Source organism: Salvelinus fontinalis, chromosome 25, assembly GCF_029448725.1.
Source record: "Salvelinus fontinalis isolate EN_2023a chromosome 25, ASM2944872v1, whole genome shotgun sequence".
Lineage (NCBI taxonomy): Eukaryota > Metazoa > Chordata > Actinopteri > Salmoniformes > Salmonidae > Salvelinus > Salvelinus fontinalis.
Genome location: NC_074689.1, coordinates 6,241,078 through 6,264,773, shown reverse-complemented (window position 1 = coordinate 6,264,773; position 23,696 = coordinate 6,241,078). Strand labels below are relative to the sequence as shown.

General features: G+C 40.4%; 1 protein-coding gene across 1 annotated transcript; it reads right to left on the bottom strand.

Moving 5' to 3' along the window:
- Positions 1-1,152: 1,152 nt before the first annotated feature.
- Positions 1,153-13,364, bottom strand: LOC129822807 (neuritin-like). Its single transcript, XM_055881230.1, has 3 exons — positions 13,139-13,364; positions 9,995-10,139; positions 1,153-8,471 (listed from the first exon to the last, which is right to left on the bottom strand). The coding sequence occupies exons 1-3, from the start codon at positions 13,191-13,193 to the stop codon at positions 8,243-8,245; spliced, it is 429 nt and encodes a 142-aa protein (XP_055737205.1). The 5' UTR covers positions 13,194-13,364; the 3' UTR covers positions 1,153-8,242.
- Between the last annotated feature and the right edge of the window lie 10,332 nt (positions 13,365-23,696).

Here is a 23,696-nt window from a genome sequence, read left to right as displayed (position 1 = left end):
CACTACTCTGGACGGTTCTGACATAGAAAATGTAGACAACTACAAATACCTAGGTGTCTGGTTAGACTGTAAACTCTCCTTCCAGACTCACATCAAACATCTCCAATCCAAAGTTAAATCTATAATTGGCTTCCTATTTCGCAACAAAGCATCCTTCACTCATGCTGCCAAACATACCCTTGTAAAACTGACCATCCAAACGATACTCGACTTCGGCGATGTCATTTACAAAATAGCCTCCAATACCCTACTCAATAAATTGGATGCAGTCTATCACAGTGCCATCCGTTTTGTCACCAAAGCCCCATATACTACCCACCACTGCGACCTGTATGCTCTCGTTGGCTGGCCCTCGCTTCATATTCATCGGTAAACCCACTGGCTCCAGGTCATCTATAATGCTTTGCTAGGTAAAGTCCCCCCTTATCTCAGCTCACTGGTCACCATAGCAGCACCCACCTGTAGCACGCGCTCCAGCAGATATATCTCTCTGGTCACCCCCAAAAAAAACAATTCCTCCGTTGGCCGCCTCTCCTTCCAGTTCTCTGCTGCCAATGACTGAAACGAACTACAAAAATCTCTGAAACTGGAAACACTTATCTCCCTCACTAGCTTTAAGCACCAGCTGTCAGAGCAGCTCACAGATTACTGCACCTGTACATAGCCCATCTATAATTTAGCCCAAACAACTACCTCTCCCCCTACTGTATTTATTTATTTTGCTCCTTTGCACCCCATTATTTATATCTCTACTTTGCACATTCTTCCACTGCAAATCTACCATTCCAGTGTTTTACTTGCTATATTGTATTTACTTCGCCACCATGGCCTTTTTTTTTGTTGCCTTTACCTCCCATATCTCACCTCATTTGCTCACATTGTATATAGACTTATTTTTCTACTGTATTATTGACTGTATGTTTGTTTTACTCCATGTGTAACTCTGTGTTGTTGTATGTGTCGAACTGCTTTGCTTTATCTTGGCCAGGTCGCAATTGTAAATGAGAACTTGTTCTCAACTTGCTACCTGGTTAAATATAGGTGAAATAAAAATAAAAAATAAAATAAATCTGCATTATTATAATAAGGATGTTCATTTGTGATATTTTCAATACCAAAGTTCAATAACAAAACAGGCACTAGTAGCACAAATAGACCGCAAAGGGGAAGTTTATTAGGGATTTTCGTACACGGTGAAAGAAGGGGGAATTCACCAATCACCTCACAGTTCACAAGCCGTTCTCTTAGTCTGTTCTGGTTTCCAGGGGTAATCCTCACACTCGGGTCCTCGGTTAGTCCGACAGTCCAGGTCACAACGTGTAATCTCACAGATAGTATGCTTTAAAAAATATATATGTTATTATTTTTTTTGCAGGCTGCTTCCTCCTTTATCCTCAAGCATTATTAAGTGATCCTGGCTTAACGAGCTACAGTCTTGCCTCGTTGGGGCAGGAAATCAATATAAGGCTTGTGGGTGGATCCAGCAACCTGCAAGATATCTCTCCTCAATTACCACTCCCCTCACCTCTCCCTGCCGGCTGCCACAGTAGTTTGAGTCTTTGAGATGAATAAATGATGATCTAACAATTACTTCAGCAACAATTAAACTTTACTAAGACATCAGTCACTGCAGGGTTAACATTCCAAGGAAGTCATTTAGATGCCAGAGGTGTCTCTTTACTCAGTAAATTGGAGAGACCTCTTTAGACTCCTGAGGGAATCCTTGTAGACTCTCAACATGATAGCATTGACCGGGGAGGCCACTAAGTCAACCATGTAGACTTAATAACCAAGTGGAATTGACCTTGTCAATTAGTAGACAGAGAGAGGGAAAGTTTCATTGTCGACAGAAAACTTAATGACTCAGGGAAATATTTGAAGTGGGAGGGTGCTCAGCATTAATCAGGCCCACCGCGGTGCACTCGCCTGCTCTCCTAAAATCGTTGACGAGCCTCCCCACTGATGTTCAATAGGTCACAATGCCCTCCAAAGTAATTTTTTCACTGGCAGAGCTCCCCATGACGCTGGCTATTTATTTTTTTAATACAATTTCATTGGCATCTTATAGAGGGGACATGTCTTGCTGTTGAGGCACATTCCTGCACGGGTCATGTTTATTAGAGCACATAACAGAAACGTTTTGAAATGTTTTGCAACGGAAACCAACATTTGCGTTTCGTATTGGACGAGTCCAGGTTGTCCCTTCCGGTTTCAGTCCCGTTCCCTCCATTTGGTGCTGAATGAACACGTCCCTTATTTCAGTTTGGAGTTTCCGATCAGGGAATGTGAACACAGTGGAAAAGTGGGCTAAAGTCCAATTTGACCCTGTGCCCTGTGTCGCCATCCTGCTGAGGCCTTGGATGATTATGGATTCTACCCCGGTGACTCAGTGTCAGCACACATCTCCCCAAACAGTAAACTTTTCATGATAAGTAGGCAGGACTTGGGGAGAATTCCTTATCCGATTGGGATTGGCAGAAGAAGATTTGTCGGCGGATGGCTGCAACACGCACATCTTGAGTCAGCCATGAAATTTGTAAAATTCTGTTATGACTGTAGATGGCAAATGCAGTTGAATGTTTCTGATTCTTTGGGGTTTTCTACTCCTTATACTCTAAATAATTCTAATCATGTAAAATAAACTATGATGAAAGTACATTAAAGTGGCAATACAAAATCTTTTGCCCCTGGGGGTGCAAAATGGGGTCCCCAAAATGTACAGACATATTGTCCAGCAATTACCTAATTTGACAGAAAGTGGCACACCTCCCCACACCCTTGAGCAACACAATATATATCTTTGCCTGGAACTAAGGATTTGTGTGGGTTCAAACTGAAATAAGGGACATGTTCATACATCTATTAATATTATATATACAAAACATACAGACAATATTCAAACCAAAATGGAGTGTAAAAAAAATGTTCTACTAAACTAGAGTGTCTTTAATTGTGAAATGGAGGAAAGCACTGAGAGAGCTTGCTGATAAAATGACTTCTTGACGAACCACCTGACAACACGATGACATGTTCATGATCAAATGATATCGATATCAAGATTGGAGACCTATTGACATGCGTCTATCTCAACCAATCATCAGCATGTTCCAATTGAGTTTGTCTTGGTATGAAATACATGCGCTTCAATAAGGAGGATTAAACTACCACTCATGTTTGATGTTTGAGAGAGCATTTGTCATGTTCGTGAAGTACCAAATTGAAGAAAGTGGAGTGACTACCTGGATTTGTTCCAATAATAATCACTCATGTTTGCTTTCTGTTGCGAAACGTTTCAAAATGGGTTCTGTAGCATACCCTAATGAACCAAACCCAGGTTCTTTATCAAAGATGATTCTAGATTTGTGCAGTTCAGGTAGACTTCTGGTCAGGCATTGATGTGTTGGTTCCCATTGGTCATAACAAGAAGAGGAGTAACTGGTTCAAAAATCAACTACTATACCTTACCTCAAGTCTTTTTATATTGGATCAATGTGATTGCTTTCCAAATCTAGTCACAAAGGTTAGATTTTCCATTGAGGATTTATTTATGTCATTGGAAATGGACCTACCTCCAAACGAATATTATTTTATTCCCTGACTGCATCCGAAATGGCACAGTATTCCATATATAGTGCACTACTTCTGAACAGAGCCCTGTGGGCCCTTTTCAAAAGTAGTGCACTATAAAGGGAATATGTTACCATTTGGGGCGCGTCCCTGGTTTTCATTGTCTCTTTAGATATCTAGGTCGAAGCCCATCCCTTGACACCGAAACGTGGCATCGGATTAATAATATTGTATACCTTCACTGTAATGTCCATTCTCTCCCAGTGTGTAATCTGCTGAGGAGGATTGTGCGCTATTAAAAGGTGCTCCACAAATGTTTGCTTGATTTGATTCTTTCATTTATTGTCTGAAGACAAAATGTGATAGTCATTAGCCGACTCACGAGGCCCCAGTTGAGTAATGGAAGTTATGGCTTCTCTAGTAAGAGTCAATGGGCAGAACTGGCAGGTATGTAGAGGAAGGCTTTTTCTCTCTTGTGAGGGACATTTCCAGAAGAGGTGCATTCCAGAAGAAACAGGCCCTGTTTGAAGGTGTTAAGATTGGATCCTTTCTTCCTCCCTTCTTGGAGGAATTTGCTGATCTGCCATGGCTGTATTGGTGAAAGCTGTGTAATATGTGGTTAGTGACACTTATCAATTTGTGTCAAGTCAGTGAATACCAGCACTGCCCCCAGTTTCTGCTGTAATGTCAATCTTCTCTGAACTCTGCAAGGTTCTCCAAAGGATTTCACCAGTTTATTTTTTCTATGATGCAAGATATTTAATGTCCCAAACCCAAATCACATTTTAATGGTGTTTTTTACATGTGTTATACAGCTATTGTTGTGTATCCTATGATGGTACAATGTTGTTGCTGGGAGAATCTCTAAAGACCTGAAGCCTTTCTAAAAACGGACAACTGTGTATATTGAAAAACTGTCTAAATGTTGTATTTTGTGAGGATTCTACTGTTTTGGAAAAGAGTATTGGGATCCCTTTCTGGGCAAAGACCCAGCTTAGCAGAGATTCTCATGCAGTTGTTGATGTTAGGGATAAGTGTCTACTGTGTGAGGACTCTTTCATTCTCTATCAGGCCTTATTGACGTATCTACTGCAGGAGACTGATGGCGTTGTGAGCTCAGGTTGAGCTGTAGTCTGTTCTGCGCTAAACTTGGCAAGCAAGGCTAGGAACTGTCTAGCTAATGTAGAAGCTCTCCGTGGTCCTGACTGACTGGCTTAGACCTATATGGTGCTGAATGAACTGCATGGGAGTTAGGAGTTGTCCATGGTCCTGAAAGACTTGTGGCACTAAAGGAAAGCAGGGTTTTGACCACATTCTCTCCAATGTTCAATAGTTTGGCAGCGACAACCTGCCACACATCTACCAAATAGAAACAAAGGTCAGATATTCTTCAGAGAAACACTCTTGAACAGTACACTCTAGAGGAATCGTTTACTGAGTACATCAATTTAACTCATAGCAATCAAGCAAGATCCTAGGCCAATTTGACCTCAATACCATACCTTGATACAGTAAGAGGGCTCTCTTTGTAAGAGGAGTCCTTGAAAGGTGAAAAACCAACTTGAAATATGTAATCGTTTGCTGAAGTGTCCAAAGGGGCAATTTGTCCTCTTGCTCTTCAAAATGCCTAACTCTGCATTCTATTCTGATACTGTTACTTTGGAAAACATAAATAGCTTATTTTGTATCTTTTTTTGGCATGCCTTGACATTTTTCCCTTGTTAATCTTTCATGTCTTTTTGGCAGGTTTTCTTTTTGAGCTTGTGTGTGGAACGCAGCAACTATCTTCAGTTTCTTTTGCAGGAAATCTCAGGCTTCAAATAGGAATAGCTGGTTACTTAATATCCTGATTTCACATGGCTCACAACCTGATATGAAATAGCTAAAGAGACAACAGTATCATTAAACACTTGAATAGAAACATGTTTAGAGAAGTATGTGCTTTGATAAAATCACATCGGCCTATAGGCTAATTCTGTTATGTACATATCATATGCCATGTACTGTAAGATAGGCTAATCACAGTTGGACATTGTTTTTGTATAGTTTTTTACATTTTGATCAGTCTACTGTAGTTTGAATTTATATAGTATGTATGTATAGTCACACTTTCTGTCACGCTGTTAAAAACTTTAATAACGAAAACGTGTCAGAGTGATATTAGCCTACTTCAATTATTCTATGCAAAAACAATGCCATCTTTCTTTTAAACCAAATAAGGTATCATGCTTCGTTTGAAGAAAGATATGATGAGGCTATGATTATTGTAGCATTCAAATTGTGATTGTTCGCATTTAAAATGTATCTAAGGTTTTCGTTATTATAGTAATATTACTATTACAGGAAATGGCAAAACGTAGGGCTCGTTATAGGTCACAGTATAGGCTATAACAGGTGGCGCCTTAATTAACCCCTTCGAGATTATGCTTTGAATAGAACTAGCTGGAACCTCCGGAGTAGCATACATTTTTAATGAGGAGTTCAAGAGGATATCTCACGGAGGCGATAAAAGATGGTCAAATATTTCTGTTAAAGCTTGAATTTTTATAATTATGCTAATCTCCTGTAGAAAAAATGGAAATAGGCTAAACGCATTTTCTGTTATTTCGAGGGGGGGGGGGGGGGGTATGACGTAATAGGCGTGTAGTTATAGGCCCTACCGATAAAAAAATATATAATCTACAAAAACTGCATGCAAATTCATAATTTTGCTAAAATAAAATAAATGAAAAATAGAGGCAGGTTTGTAGGTTTCTTTCTCTTCTTGGAAGGAGAGACAGTCATTCATACAGCTTTCATCCATATTAATGCATGCTTTTGAAATCAAATGTGTATTCCATTGGGGAAAGGAAATACCAATGAGCTTCTGATTGACGAAACGTGTGAACAATATTAGTGAAAAAAATATATATATGTATTTCATATTGCTTTACCACATTTTAACATAGACCTAAATATAAAAATAATCACGTGCTGAAGCCCACAACGTTCATTCCTTAGGGACATATTTTTTATTAATCGTTAAGGTTCATGCAACGCAAACGCCTGTCGCCTGCCACTCCTACTCTCGATTTCAATTCATCTTTTGCATATTAGGATACTTTATTGGACATATTTAAATAAGTATTTTTCTTCTAAATACTGTAGCCTGTTTCAATGTTTCTATTTTTCCTAGACAGTTTCTGTTTTTCATAGCCACATTAGCCAGTCGCTTTGAGATTTTACGTTTTTGCCCAGAAAGACAAACAGCAATTTGGCCTTCTGCTTTCTCTCCCTAAATCAATGAAGTGACTCAGTGTGTGTGTTCGAGTGAATAGTAAATGATTGACTGCTTCATCTCGTTTGCTTCAAAGCCATGAATGAACCCAACACCCAAATATCTTGTTGCCAAAAACACCTGTCAACATCATTGAGCTAGGTCAAAATCAGCTATGCTGTTTTACACAGTACCAATGTACACATTTTGGCAGCATAATGTAGGCTACACATTTTGGAACAAAACTACAAATAGTAACATGTTAAAATCTGAACCACACACTTATTTTCAAACATGAACTGTTTTATTTAATATTCTTCGTACTTTTAGCAATCAGATTTTTTATATAATAATCTATCTATTTTTTAAATGTTTGGGATAAAGTATTAGTATATATCTTTTCAAAATTCCTTTGATATACATAGTCTCTTATTTACTTACATGATTTGAAATAGTCAGGTATTATACGCAACATAACAAACAAACATAATACACATATTTTGAAGGCAGTAAAAAGTGGTCTATGCAACATCAAATAAAGCTAGCTTAATTTCCTTTCGTCCAGCTATTGATTTCGCGTTCTGTGTTCCCGTGCTACTGTAGCCTACTTTGGGAAAGTAGGGTTTCTTTTACACTATACCCCACGGGTAACTTATATTTGTTCGTAAATTGATGGGTAAAGCGCCAACATAATGGCAACAGTCATATCACTCTCCAGCCACTGTTTTCGTTCTCTACATTGACCAACTTTGTCATCGTATTGGCATACGCTACTTTTCACGTAATAACCAAACTACCATTGAATGCTTGTAGTCGTTCCGGAGTACTCTTTCTTTTCATTCGTATTGCTATGCTATTTTACATGTATTTTTTTCTAGGGTGATAGTTAGGCTATTAGTATCGTGTGAAAGTAGAAACATCATATCCTCAAACAACCCTTTCCATTTATACTTGGCTCGACATGATACATTTCGCAAAGTAAAGTAAATAACATATCTAAATGGTGAATATTGGAGAGCGATCTGGAGATTTCGTTGGGCTAAGCGCGCCTCGCATTAGCCTACAGAGTATGAGCAGCTTGCAATCACCTGAAATAACAGATGTCAAGGCCTAGGCTACTAATATAAATCATTATTCGTCGACTTTAATAGTAAACGGGCGAGGATCCATCTAAATGTCATCATAATTTAAACTCAATACCTGCTAAATATGTAATGTAATTGACCCCAGGTCAGACAAATATGGTGCACCAGTCCCGGAAGACGACCCGCCAATGTCTCTAGCAAAATCAGGTCGCCTTCCCCGGATGAAGTATAATCCATTTGGTTGTAAATGAATTCAAACGTCTCTTTTGTTTTGTATTTTTGTGTCAATAGCTAGCATTTTTTTTCCTTTTATCTTCTTCTTTGTTTGTTTTTGCTAAAATGCAAGCCAAGTCACTAAGGCGGAAAGTGCCGTTAGAAGTATGATGAGACCTAAAGCGACTGTGGATTTGGAGGCCCCGTTCCCCCCGCCACAGAGTTCAAACAAGCTCCCTCGGAACTCTAAGTTTCTGGACTCCTTTTTGAGCTTCTCCCATAGGTCTGTGGCTCCCTCTTGGCAATCCACCAGCGCAGTGGTCGCACATGAGTGGAAGTCATCCCAATATCTGCAAATCAATTGCAAAATAAACAAGACAGGCGTTAGAATATTATTTTACTGTTATAATACTGTTCTCTCTCTTCATCAATTGTCCATGCTGTATTCAAATAGAGTAAAGAGTTTTCTTTTAACACTGTTTTAATAACAATAGAACGCCAAAAATGATTCCAGTAATAAATGCATAGGCCTAAAGTCGATAGTCTAGTATTAACACCTCCCTAGTAGGCCAAACAAAATCTACATTGGTTGTAATCCACAAGCTCTGAAAAAGATTCCCTGATGTCACGTGATTTTATCCAACCCCTCCAATTTCTCTACTCCTCACACACACACACACACACAACCTATTCCGCCTTCAGGGTCGGACTTAGCCCTTGGGGGCTTTAACCTGACAATTGCTTATGACATTTGCTTGTGTCCCCCACCTCATGGGCAAAACCTTTTAAAGGCCCACCTCTTGAAGGTAGAGCAAAACATTTAAGTTTTAAAGATCATTTTCGCCAATTTTGACCATTTTGCCTTTGGGTGGAGAGACATTTTTGCAGTTTTAAAGCAAATTTCCTTCAGTTCTACACAATTTGCCAAAACTTATGCCATGTTAAAGGGATATTTCGAGATTTTGAAAATGAAGCCCTTTGTCTACTTCCCCAGAGTCAGGTGAACTCGTGGATACCATGTTTGTTTCAGCATTCAGTATGAAGGAAGTTAGAGATAGTAGTTAGCATTGACATGCAAAACTAACTGCTAACTACTAGCATGCTAACAGTTACCATAGACTACTCATTGTGCTAATGCTAGTTAGCAATAGCAACTTCCTTCAAAGAGCATGCAGAGACATAAAAATGATATCCATGAGTTCATCTGACTCTGGGAAAGTAGATAAAGGACTTCAGGTGCCTGGCCACATGGCTGGTACATATTCGGCCATGATTATTCCAAGTTTAGATAGCTGGCTAGACTAATGTACCAAACAAAAAATTGTTAGCTGAAATGGCTAATTGAGTGACTGTCAGTGACTGACATAACAAGAGAAAAACTGCTGATGCACAATTTTGTTGTTGCGGAATAGCACTTTGTATATTCTACTATTCTGAGTCTATTCTACTCTTTTTGGGGGGGGCCCTAACGGCCCGGGGGCCCTCAACGACCACTTATGTCACTTACGCCTGGAGCCGGCGAACTAGCTAGCCAAAGACAGATCATCAGCACCCATGCTTGTCGATCCCCCATTCTCACACCCCTAACGTCCAATCACATGTAGAGTTTTTGGGCTATAATATTCCATTTCCACATTGGTTGTTCATTTCAAAGAAGCCACTACTCCATCTTTTCCCCCATATTGAGCCTGCACGTGGCTCCCCCCTGAACCCGACTCTGTATCTAATCCAATGGAGCTGTCGAGTTAAACTGGGCCCTCATGCCATTTTGCACCAACCGGTTTGGAATACGGGGTGGGGTATGCCTGCTTGATCCTTTTTGGAGTTGTTGAAATGCTGCATGTTTTCCTTTCCTTTTTAAAATTCAACTTACGTGCAGATGGTCTGTAGATTTTCCTTCTCATCCAGCTCCTGTGGATAGTTAGCCATATTCTCCCCCAGTCTCAGCAAGCAATTGGAGAACCCTTTGAATACTGTATCACATTTCCCCGTTGCTCTCACCGCATGTAGCAGATAAACTGGAATTGGGGGGGAAATAATTTATTCACTTTTGTACAGGGTTGTCAGAGTTATTAATCAGGTAAAGCAAGTTCACTTTTTGTCATTTTAGTGCACTCTTTTTTTATCATGATTCATTGCAATGTCTGAAAAGATCACCATTTTATAATCTATACAGCTAAAAGACAATGCAAGGTCAAAACAAGTTAACAAGGTTAAAGAAAGTATGCTTTATCAATTGACCAGATTTTGCTTACATTGGACAAAGTCAAAACCTCAATATTCTTGTAATGCTTTTTAAATGACAAAAATCGTAAATTAGGCCTACAGCTAAATTTGAGCAAAGGACATAGAGGAAAACCAACCAATAAAAGCCCTCTTCATTATCGACGCATTGTGACACCAAATAGTCAGGAGGACTTAAAGAGTCAGGTGTTAGCCAGACTATGTTTCATATACTAATAGTTCAAAATGAGCAATATAACTTTTTATCAAGAAATATCGGAATGTTTTCCCATAACATCATGTTCGTTTTAATATGTCCAACAATTTCCTTGCACTTGAACATACACTAATATTTGGAGAATACATCGGGAGATCCCAGCCCATAGCATTGAACGCCGCGAAAACAGCAACAAAGGAGGATGAGGTAATGCACCGCCGAGCTACAGTGAGAAAAGAGGGGGGGGGGGGGGGGGGGGGGGTACCCTATGTGTCTGTGTTTATTCAACCAGATTATGGGTTGTTCTACGTCTTTTATAATTCGTTTAATAGAGAAAATGACAATGTTGTTGCCAAACGTGCACACCGTCAATCCAACCCTTTTACCCCCTCGAACTACATGTTTCGTTTGCCTATGGTGGGACGCACCGAGCATCTCTGGTTCGTTACGCGGGAGAATCGCTCGATTGACCATTTGTTACAATGGTGTCCCAGGTCGATTGGTTGCAGAATAATGCACAACCTCTGTTATAGGCCTTTAGGTTTAGGTCATATGTTGACAATATAGGCATCACGTTTTCGTTAAATAGCGTTGTAAAACACGTGAGGCTACTCTTATTGCCATCATGCACTTTAGTAAATCGGGCTGTAGCCTACAAGCAATCCAATGTCACCAAATACGTTATGCGGATTTTGTAATAGACTCTGTCGAGGTCAGATTAATGCGTAAATTCGAAAGGCAATAATTAATGTCGCTGCATCTCGAGGAGCAACCTGCTTGCATTACACATTTTGCAGGGTTTATTTATAAAGTGGCAACGAGCGAGATTATATGATCATTTGCATTGTAAAATTACACATAACCCCCATATAGCCTAGCAGTTCACCGCGCGCCGCTCACACTTGGCACAAACTCTGTCTCTATATTCGACTTCGAAATGCAATAATCATTATGGTCAGAAATTATATGATGCAAGATGGCAAGTTTACAGCAATGTACTACATGCCACCTTCGAATTATAGAATGTTAACAATCGATCCGATACAGTCTATAATGCAGAACTGCATCTATCAAGACAACCTAGTTTCAATCGTTTTAGTAGCCTGAGTATAATATTCTCTTGTAAATGGGGTAATTATTTTGACAAGTGCAAAAACAGGTTTGAAATGGATATGCACTCTGATTAAAATTTTAGGCAGCCTTCATTTTAATGTGTGAAATGAGGACAGTGTCTTAGAGAATCCATCACACGTGTTTCTCGCACTCAGCATAGACTCAGCTCTTAGCTCTGTAGCTAGCTACAGTAGCCTTCATGCTACTATTAGTCACTCCTTCACACCCACACTATAGGATTGAGCTAAAGCAAACACGACACATCAACGTAGAATAACCCTCTAAATGCTACCGATGCGGACGACCCTGCAGTCACAGACAAAACACCAGGTAATATCCAAGTGATAAAAACGACTATCCATAGCTTACCAGTTGCCGGTTTCCAGGTTAATGCTAGGTGTTAGCCGATAACACATCTCAAATAGGCTACACGATGCAACAAATGGATATGGCAAGCCTACATTCTTAGATATATTCGAAATTATAGCCTCAAAATGGAATAGGCCAAATAGCCCATATACATATAATAAACACGTAATATCTATGCGGTTGGCTACATTTGTTGATTTTTTTTTTATGATGTTATCGTCGTAGAACAAATTTAATTTAATAGTCATATTCGTTAATGAAAAATGATCTCACATTTTTCGAAATCCTACTATACATTAGACAGTTCGATATAGCCTACTCAATGCATTTCGTTTGAAAAAAGAAACGACGCACCTGCTAGACTCTCATATCTTAAACGAGCGTCATTGCCTTTCGATGTATTTTTGTAAAATGTTTCATTCACAAAGCATGTCAAGTCAAATCATTTCTGTTTTTCCAACAATGGCTCGGCTGCTATGGCATGAATTATTTATAATTCATTCCCTTGCCACTACAGGATTCTAAGGAGCAGCATCTTCCACTGACAGCGTTATGCAATGCAAACGAAACACTGGCCTACTTGTGCGAACCACAGGCGGCTGGTGGCACCTTAATTCGGGAGGTCGGGCTCTTAGTAATGGCTGGAATGTTATCAATGGAATGGTATCAAGCACATCAAACGCATGTGTTTGATACCATTCCATTCACTCCATTCCAGCGATTATTATTTGCCGTCCTCCAGGCTCCTGTGGTGCGAACGTCCTCATACACGTTTCCAATCGAATGTACACATGCATTTGCATAGAATAATACAAAATAAAAAAAAATGGTTTCAAATTGTTTCATTATAACTATTAAAACGTGGAATGTGACAGCATTTGGTTTGTTGTGGCTATGTTTGCATGCATCCCATTGCAACCCGAAAATAAACTGATTTCATGCATTCCTTGAAATAAAAAATCTAGATTTTTTTTCCTGAAATGATCGAATAGTTTACATTCCAAATAGTTTGGCTATAATTCTTACAATTCGCTATTCATCAACTCAAATATAAAAACAAGACAATAACGAATCGACCGTGACAGAGTCACTCACCTAACTGAACAGCAAGAAACAGTGAGATATATTTGCCGGACCAAGTTAATCCCATTCTACGTGTGGTAAAACCATTGGCATAAGCAGATCTTAAAAACTCTGATTGAAAAACGATGTTGAGGTCTGAGCATCACACATAGTCATCAACTTCCAGCAGCACTCGGGGAGCTTTTTCTCCCGTTGCCTGTTACACAGTGTGGCGAAGAGGAGTGAAATGGTTTACCCCTTGTAAAGCGAGGGCGTCTCTCTCTCTCTCTCGCTCTCTCTATCTCTCTGCTTCACGCCCACATCGCATGCTTGATGTAAAAGTCACTGTTGGACTCCCGCTTTCTACGTTTTTTTCATTTGCTCGGCAAGGGTAGTCTTTTCCCCTTTTCCCACCGTACAGTCATTAAAAGAGCTGTGGTGATATCCGCATCTATCTCACGGGCACACGTGCGCGCCAAGGACCACATTGCTGGTGTCTAGAGAGCGTGGAGCGTCCAGAGAGAAAAAAATAACGAACGTTTGTGGTGTATTATTTATTATAATACTTTATGTTCATAATCATTTTACCAAAGACGAATAGACTCCGCTTCTGACAAAAAAACCTGTTGTTTAGCTATTATAAAATTGTCCACAGGCCAATATGCTATAGATTCTACATGGGCCAAATCGCGTTTAGCTTTTAGCCTATAATCTAGCTAACTAAGTGAAACTCAATATTTAACTTATTTCTCACAACAGTTTAGGGGACATGGCAAGCAGAGGAGGTAGGACAACCCTCATATGTGAGATATTGTAGCCCAGATGTAGCTCATTGCACGCCATGGGAATGCAATTATTTATTCATTCATCAACGCTTTCCTGTCTGGTCTCTGGAAACGAATGCTGTTATAACATACTTTCAATCCAAGTCCGAGACCTCATTTTCCCAGAGCCTTCGTTGCGTTAAGATCATCATTAGAACCATTTTACGACGTATCTTTAGTAGCCAGGCTGTTTTCCAAAAAACATCGTTACAAAAGTAGCATTTGAAAACGCTCGTCATTTACCGAGAGGCTCAGACCACTCAGAACAGCTAAGTGAGTCTTTAGATGCTTTTTGCCCTTCCACGTCACTTTATATACAGAAGATCTCCGCTAAACACAGAATCAAGGGGTGTATCTGTCTCTATGTGACCTCTGATAACTTCAGAACGAAGTTGACTACACCACAAATCCTTCAATGTTTAATCTACACTGACAGTGTGAACACTGTTCCAGTGTAAAGCCTTATTTGCATATTTCTCAGATAATCTTGCTTTTTGAGTGAATTGTACAGTTTACCAGCCGTGACTGTATTTGTTATACGTTTGTTCCATTCATCCCGTGGCCTTCCCAAATTGTAATATCTTGAGGACATAGTTCTACCTTAATACTTTGGCCTGAAAGTCATGTTTTTTTAGTCACATTATGATGGCTTGCAAAGTGATGTGTAATTCCTATAGGAATCTAGCCAAAGTGGGGATATCCAACATTTAGAATGACTGGCAGGTTAAGAAGGTTAAGGTAAGAGACTACCTAATAACACTCGTTATTAACACCAACACTGGGGTTATTTTACACCAATGAGTGTAAATTTAACACTTACAGTTAAATATAACACCTGAACCAACACTAGAAATGTTACTGAAAAATCAACACTAGGTAACACTAGCCAGTTTGCTGTGTACACTTACAAAGTTGCCAATGCAAAGAATAAAACGATACTTTAAAACCGAGATGACTGCAAGTGGTAAGTACATTATAGACTACGTAGAGCTAATTATTTCAATCAAATTGAAATACATTTTATATTCATTCAATTTAATTATATTTAGCTAATACTAGAGTCTGTAATTTGTGCCTCAATATATTTCAACAAGTAACATGTGTGCAATGATGTGCGAATTCTTTATTAAGTGCATTTTTATAGGGTAGCCTAACTTTTTCAAATGTAACCTTTATTTAACTAGGCAAGTCAGTTAAGAACAAATTCTTATTTACAATGACGGCCAACCTGGGAACAGTGGGTTAACTGCCTTGTTCAGGGGCAGAACGACAGATTTTGACCTTGTCAGCTCGGAGATTCGATCTAGCAACCTTTCGGGTAGTGGCCCAACGCTCTAACCTAAGCATTTAGAATAAGCCGCCTCAATATTTGCAGCCATAGGTGGTATTGTCAGTGTAGTGGAATAATTATAATGCTATGGTAAGATTTGAATGGAGGAAGCTGATCCGAGAGCAGCGCTGCTTTTCTTTCGATCTTATCATTATTGACACATGGTCTAACGACGCACTTAGCGAACGTTTTCTCTATGTGCTGGTTTGACAAACACTAATAACTGGGAAACGAGGCCCAGACACATTCTCATATTTGACCAATTTGTTTAATCATACGATATTCTGAAAATGTCTAATGGAGCAATTGCATGTCTGCCTTTGAAGGCAGACAAACAATATAGCCTAATCGGCGCCAAGACTAAAACAATAATATTCACATTAGTGACAAGGAACAGGGAACCTCCCCCCTTTCCTCCACATTAAAACGGATGTGAATGAGTTACCCACTCACCCAGTAAATTCACATTCAGTGCCAGTCGCAAGGTGTTTTATGTGAAGCTGTGTGTGTGTGTGTGTGTGTGTGTGTGTGTGTGTGTGTGTGTGTGTGTGTGTGTGTGTATGCGTGGGCGCACTGTTTGTAGGTGCGTGCGTGTGTCTAGGTAGGTAGCTAGTAATTTCAGATTCACTTGAAGGTGTCATGGAAAGCTGTGCGTGTGTGTGTTTCTGCGTGTGTATGTATGCGTGTGTGTGTGAGGAAGTCATACAAATAGTTTGCATAATGAAAAAAATAGGGAGGATAAAATAATTCTCTCCCTCGCTGACGTCAGCAGAATTTATAGCCAGCCAATGAGTTTCACTTTTTTAGTGCCAGACCCGGGGGCACTCACCAGAATACTAAAACGTTTCCGTCAGGCAAATTGCTAAAGGAGAATCCTCACACAGTGATAACGGCGGACTGCAAGCCCCCTCTGACTCGGCGGGTTACTAGCCCCCCAACAGTTCATTTAGAACAGAGACCGCGCTGCAATAAGCCTTTAGTGAAGGGCTAGAAACGGTAATATTGGCTGGAGCACAGAAGACTACCCCCCTCTCTCCCCCCCTTTCTGATAGGTTGACTATGTTAAGAACCTTGACATTTTTGATGAGATATGGTTCTTGAACTTGTCCTTAAAAAGCTTTTCTCTCCCCGTTGATCAATTAACCAGCATAGTTGTTAAACAGCCTTGCATAAGTTTATAGCCAAACTTCCAATGGATCCTTCATTATGCAGAATATCATAAGCAAATGGACGCATAGGAATATCAGTGTAGTCTGATGAGCTATAAGGGTCTTCAGAACCTTTTGTCTCAACTGTCTGATAACGACCCATGTTCTAGTATGATCATCTTGATCATCAACTACAGTAGTAGCCTAGTAGACGTCATCATCGGGTGTATTCACTTTTTCCATTGATAAACTGATATTTAGTCGCCCTCTGGTGGTGGATGCTTGTTTCTACAGTTAGAATGGTCATAATCTCACACACACAAATTAAGCTAATAGTGGAGATTTCAGAACCATGGACACCTGAGCTGAATTTCGAAGTTCCAACATTCAGCAGCATATGGCAGTGGATAGTGATAATAAGGCGTATCCCCTCCCCACTGCGCAGAACAGCTGGCAGGCATATTCATGGTCATTTTCAACCGCTACCTGTCCCAGTCTGTAATCCCCACATGTTTTAAAATGACCACAATCAAATCAAATCAAATTCTATTTGTCACATACACATGGTTAGCAGATGTTAATGCGAGTGTGGCGAAATGCTTGTGCTTCTAGTTCCGACAATGCAGTAATAACCAACAAGTAATCTAACCTAACAATTCCACAACTACTACCTTATACACACAAGTGTAAAGGGATAAAGAATATGTACATAAAGATATATGAATGAGTGATGGTACAGAACGGCATAGGCAAGATGCAGTAGATGGTATAGTGTACAGTCTATACATATGAGATGAGTAATGTAGGGTATGTAAACATAAAGTGGCATAGTTTAAAGTGGCTAGTGATACATGTATTACATAAAGATGGCAAGATGGCAAGATGCAGTAGATGATAGAGTACAGTATATACCTATACATATGAGATGAGTAATGTTGCACTGTGCGCATCCTCTGCATTTATAGCTACCATTTGGTACAGGGCGTAACTAGTAATAAAAAAAAATCTCTAAAAAGACAAGGGTAAAATGTATTGGCACCCCTGTTTTTAATACTCTAGCAGCCTCCCCCTGCGAGGAGAACGACACAGCCTTTTTCTAAAATGTTTTATGAGATTGGAGAACACATTGGGAGGGATCTTGAAGACCATTCCTTCATACATAATCTTTCCTGATCCGTGATATCCTTCATCTGCGCTTATGGACTGCCCTCTTCAATTCAAACCACAGGTTTTCAATGGGGTTCAAGTCTGGAGACAGATGGCCATTGCAAAATGTAGATTTTTGTGGTCAATTAACCCTTTGATTAGTGCTTGGGGTTATTCTCTTGCTGGAAGATCCACTTGCAGCCAAATGTCAGCCTCCTGCCAGAGGCAAACAGGTTTTTGCCTAAAATGTCCTGGTACTTGTGTCACAGTCATGTGCATAGGTGGCAGGGAAGTCAGGCGCAGGAGAATCAAAACTTGGTGGAATGGAGTAGTTTATTAACTTAAAACGCATAACTCCAAAACCATGAAATATAATGAAACAAAGTGGGTACGAGGACCCGTCGCACACCAAATACAAAACACGAATACTGAACATAAAACAATCTCTGACAAAGACATGAGGGGAAACAGAGGGTTAAATACACAACAGGTAATGAATGGGATTGAAACCAGGTGTGTAGGAAGACAAGACAAAAGCAATGGAAAAGGAAAAAGGGATCAATGATGGCTAGAAGACCGGTGACGTCGACCGCCGAGCACCGCCCGAACAAGGAGAGGCTTCGACTTCGGCAGAAGTCGTGACAACTTGTTTCATGAGGAATCCTCAGAGAGGAAGGAGGACACACGCAGGGAGCATATTTGTTGATGCGTAGTGAGCTAATTGCGGATTTAGCATATACATTGGCTTCACTCAGGTCACACAGGTAGGAAAGAAGAAGCACACGCATGTAAGAAGAAGGACGCATGCGCAGGGAGGAAGGAAGAATATATTGGAGACCTCCTTCCCTGTGTTGATGTATAATAAGCTACTTGCGGCCTTAGCAGTTGCATTGGCTTCTCTCAGGTTAGGCAGGAGTACGGCCGCGCAGAGATGACCTGGCCTCCACTATCCCCTGACCTCAACCAAATTGAGATGGTTTGGGATGTGTCAGACCGCAGAGTGAAGGAAAAGCAGCCAACAGGTGCTCAGCATATGTGGAAACTCCTTCAAGACTGTTGGAAAAGCATTCTAGATGAAACTGGTTGAGAGAATGCCAAGAGTGTGCAAAGCTGTTATCAAGGCAAAGGGTGGCTATTTGAAGAATCTCAAATATGAAATATATTTCGATTTTGTTAACACTTTTTTGGTTACTACATGATTCTATATGTGTCATTTCATATTTCTGATGTCTTCAATGTACAATGTAGAAAATAGTAAAAATTTAAGAAAAACCCTTGAATGAGGTAGATGTTCTAAAACTTTTGACCGGTAGTGTAGATAAATACAATGACAGGTTAAAATCAGGCAAAGAGCCAAAAGGATAAAACAAGCGTTAAAAGATAAAATAGGTAATAACACAAGCTCTAGCAAACATGGTCTCCTTTATCCTCGCTTCCAATTGCGGTCATTGCTCTCCGGGATCCTTGGGACATCCCTATCCTATCTCTCGAAAACTCTAGGCGACCTTCTACCTTCTTACCTCCTTCCAGTTTTCTGCAATTATCTTGGCCCACGACTTTCTCATGTGAACTACAATCCCGATGCTGTGTTTTAACATTTAAGAAGGTCACATTTTCTCTTGCGATATGTCTTTCGAAACAAATGGCTCGTATCTTTCATCAGCGAGAAAGAATCCTTCCAATAAAAAAGTACACTTACTGTAGCAGTGTAGCACAGATCCATACAGCTATGGGTGCCTCCTTCCGAAGAAACTACACTTCCGCTACATTTCCCGAGTTACGCTTATGCACAGGTGTTCGGAACATGCTAGATAGCTAATTAGCACAGGTGGTCACCTCTGTCTTCCGTAAAGAAGCGCTGTTATATGGAGATCGGCCGTGTGGGAACACTAACCCTATCAAGGTGTGTATCAATTGAACCTTTTGTTTTTTGAAAATCATTTCTCACCGATATGAAAGAGGAGGTCCTTATGCTTCCATACCGCAAGTGACATGTGTTCGTGTTCAGATTGAGCATCGGGGCTCTTAACAAAACTCCCGCGTACAAAAGACACCTTTGTCCAATGACTAGTCTACCCTTTCGAAAAAACACATGATCGTGATGGGTCAACAAAGCTTCCTGAAGCATTGAGCATTTCCAGCCAATTGTGTCGAAAATAGGTTCATTACTCAAGGCTTTGATCAACACAGTGTACACTGGTGGCAAGTGCTGGTCAAAAGCATTTAGAACAGCCAAATTCTTATATATTATGTCTCTGTAGTGCATTCACAGGGCAGCCTTTTGTCTTCCACCGAAACCAACACCAAACCAATCAGGTAGTTGGTCGACAAGACAAAGCTTCGGACATCATTGATCACGTGCTTCTGATAAAGCAAAACAAGCATGGGCCTCCCGAGTGGCACAGCGGTCTAAGGCACTGCATCGTAGTGCTAGAGGTGTCTCTACAGATCCAGGTTAAATCCCGGGCTGTGTCGCAGCCGGCTGTGCCCGGGAGACCCATGAGGCGGTGCACAATTGGCCCAGCGTTGTCCGGGTTAGGGGAGGGTTTGGCCAGCTGGGATGTCCTTATCCCATCGCATTCTAGTGACTCCTTCGGTCGCCAGCTGTACGATGTTTCCTCTGACACATTGTTGCGGCTGGCTTCCAGGATAAGCAAGCAGTGTGTCAAGAAGCAATGCGGCTTGACGGGGTCGTGTTTCGGAGGCCGCATGGCTCTCGACCTTCGCCTCTCCCGAGTCCGTACAGGAGTTGCAGTGATGGGAAAATGACTAATCACCAATAGGATAGCACGAAATTTGGGAGAAAAACAATACAAGCATCGGTCCCGGGGGAGGTTGCTAAGGGGAGGATGGATCATAATGTCTGGAACGGAGTCAATGGAATGGCTTCAAACACATGGAAACCTTGTGTTTGATGTATTTAATACCATTCAACTCATTTCACTCCAGCCATTACGAGTCTGTCCTCACCAATTAAGACAATAAGAACCCTAATACAGTGGCCTGAAATTCACAGTTTACAGTCCACATTAGACCTGCAAGTCACATTATGCTGGTTTGCATAGTGATGTGTAATTTCTACTGGAATCAGACCAGAGTGGGGATATGTCCTTGAGTGGAATTTTTATTCAACCGCAACCTGCATTCAGAATGACTGCCAGGGTTGGGAAGACTAGGATATGAGACTACCTTAAACATCTAAACTGAAACAACTACATCAGTTACGGGTGCAATAAGTCCAAGTAATGGATTGGAATAGTTTAATAAAAGGTATTTAGTTCATATTTTTGTAGCAAAAGATTAATTAATCAATCAATGTACAATAAGAAAAAACATATATTGAAACAAGCAATCAAAAAATCCACCTGCAGTAGAGCATGCTTGTAAACACTATTGTAAAGTGGCTGTTCCACTGGATGTCATAAGGTGAATGCACCAATTTGTAAGTCGCTCTGGATAAGAGCGTCTGCTAAATGACTTAAATGTAATGTAAATGTAAACATGATAATTATGGTTATGGTTTTGGTTCAACTTTGGTTATTAACCCCCTAGAGTCGATTGACCCCCATCATATATTAGATATATTGTATATGATATTATATTATATCTCCTAGATATCGGAGAGACACTTCAAAACCTTATTCCTTATGATTTATTTTGCGACTTTTTTTTTGTTGCCATTCATGAATATGTTATTCAGTGCATTTTTATGGGCTATAGTAGTAAAGGCCAACTTCAATATTTGATTAAAAAAAATGGGATACCTAACGGGGTCCTAAAATTCAAGGTTGCTGGATCGAATCCCCGAGCTGGCAAGGTAATAATCTGTTGTTCTGCCCCTGAGCAAGGCAGTTAACCCATTGTTCCCCGGGCGCCGAAGACTTGGATGTCAATTTAATGCAGCCCCCCCGCACCTCTCTGATACAGAGGGGTTGGGTTAAATGCGGAAGACACATTTCAGTTGAAGGCATTCAGTTGTACAACTGACTAGTTTTCCCCTTTCCAACTCTTCACTACTTATATACAGTGCCTTCGGAAAGTATTCAGACCCCTTGACTTTTCCCACATTTTATTACGTTACAGCCTTCTTCTAAAAATGATTAAAGATATTTTCTCCTCATCAATCTACACACAATACCCCACAATGACAAAGTCTAAACAGGTTTTTATACATTTTGGGAAATGTATAAAAAATAAACATACAGGAATACCTTATTTACATAAGTATTCAGACCTTTTGCTATGAGAATCGAAATTGAGCTCAGATGCATCCTGTTTCCATTGGTAATCCTTGAGATGCTTCTACAACATGATTCGAGTCCACCTGTGGTAAATTAATTTTATTGGACATGACTTGGAATGGCACACACCTGTCTATATGCTGTATGGTCCCACAGTTGACAGTGCATGTCAGAGCAAAAACCAAGCCATGAGGTTGAAGGAATTGTCCATACAGCTCCGAGACAGAATTGTGTGGAAGCACAGATCTGGGAAAGGGCACAAAAACATTTCTGGAGCATTGAAGTTCCCCAAGAACACAGTGGCCTCCATCATTCTTAAATTGAAGAAGTTTGGACCCACCAAGACTTTTCCTAGAGCTGGCTGCCCGGCCAAACTGAGCAATCAGGGGAGAAGGGCCTTGGACAGGGCCCAGGAACCCGATGGTCACTCTGACAGAGCTCCAGAGTTCATCTGTGGAGATGGGAGAACCTTCCAGAAGGACAACTATCTTGGCAGCACCACCAATCAGGCCTTTATGGTAGAGTGGCCAGACGGAGGCCAATCCTCAGTAAAAGGCACATGACAGCCTGCTTGGAGTTTGCTAAAAGGCGCCTAAAGACTCTCAGACCATGAGAAACAAGATTATCTGGTCTGATGAAACCAAGATGGAACTCCGGCCTGAATTCCAAGCGCCACTTCTGGAGGAAACCTGGCACCATACCTACGGTGAAGCATGCTGTTGGCAGCATCATGATGTGAAGATGTGGCAGGGACTGGGAGACTAGTCAGGATCAAGGCAAAGATGAACGGAGTGAAGTATAGAATGATCCTTGATGAAAACCTGCTCTAGAGTGCTCAGGACCTCAGACTGGGGTTAAGCTTCAACTTCCTACAGGACAACGACCCTAACCACAAAGCCAAGACAACACACAAGTTTCTGAATATCCATGAGTGGTTCAGCCAGAGCCTGGACTTTCCAATCGAACATCTCTAGCGAGAGCTGAAAATGGCTGTGCAGCAACATTCCCCATCCAACCTGACAGAGCTTGAGAGGATCTGCAGAGAAGAATGGGAGAAACTCCCCAAATACAGGTGTGCCAAGATTGTAGGATCATACCCAAGAAGACTCAAGGCTGTAGTCACTGCCAGAGGTGCTTCAACAAAGTACTGAGTAAAGGGTCTGAATACTTATGCAAGTGTGATATTACAGGTTTATTTTTTAAATATAAATTAGCAGCATTTTCTAAAAACCTGTTTTTACTTTGTCATTATGGGCTATTGTGTGTAGATTGATGAGATAAAAAAATCTATTTGATAATGTTTAGAAAAAGGCTGTGACGTAAAACAAAATGTCTAAAAAGTGAAGGGGTCTGAATACTTTCAGAATGCACTGTATTTATATTTTGTGTATAATGTGTGAAATTGGTGTTGTGGTTTGCAGAGCACATTTGAAACAGAGATTTAGGTCTCAATATGTCTTCCCTGGTAAAATAAAGGTATCTCCTGGAACCATAGATATAAAACCCATTCCTGGAACATCAGAGACTGATGAACACTGTCTAATAGGATCTCATCCCAGCCTGCTATAATGTTACTGATTTAAGACTGAAGTAAAAGTTAGCTATTACTGCACTTATTTGAATGAATAGTTATATATTTTTTGCGCTTCCTCAAATTCATTTACAGTGGTTAATATGGAACTTGTGTCTAGTTGATGGTCTGAATGTTTTTTAGCATTATGTTCAAGCCCGTTGTTTTGGTCATAAAAAGGTTGGAGTGTTTGTAAGGTGTTTTTTATGAAACGGGACCAGTGAACATAACAATGATATTGGCAGCGTGGCCTGTTAACTTTATCCCACTCCGTCCGGAAGTGTTTTAAAATACTAAATGATTCAAACAAATGTAATGGTGTGACAACAGTA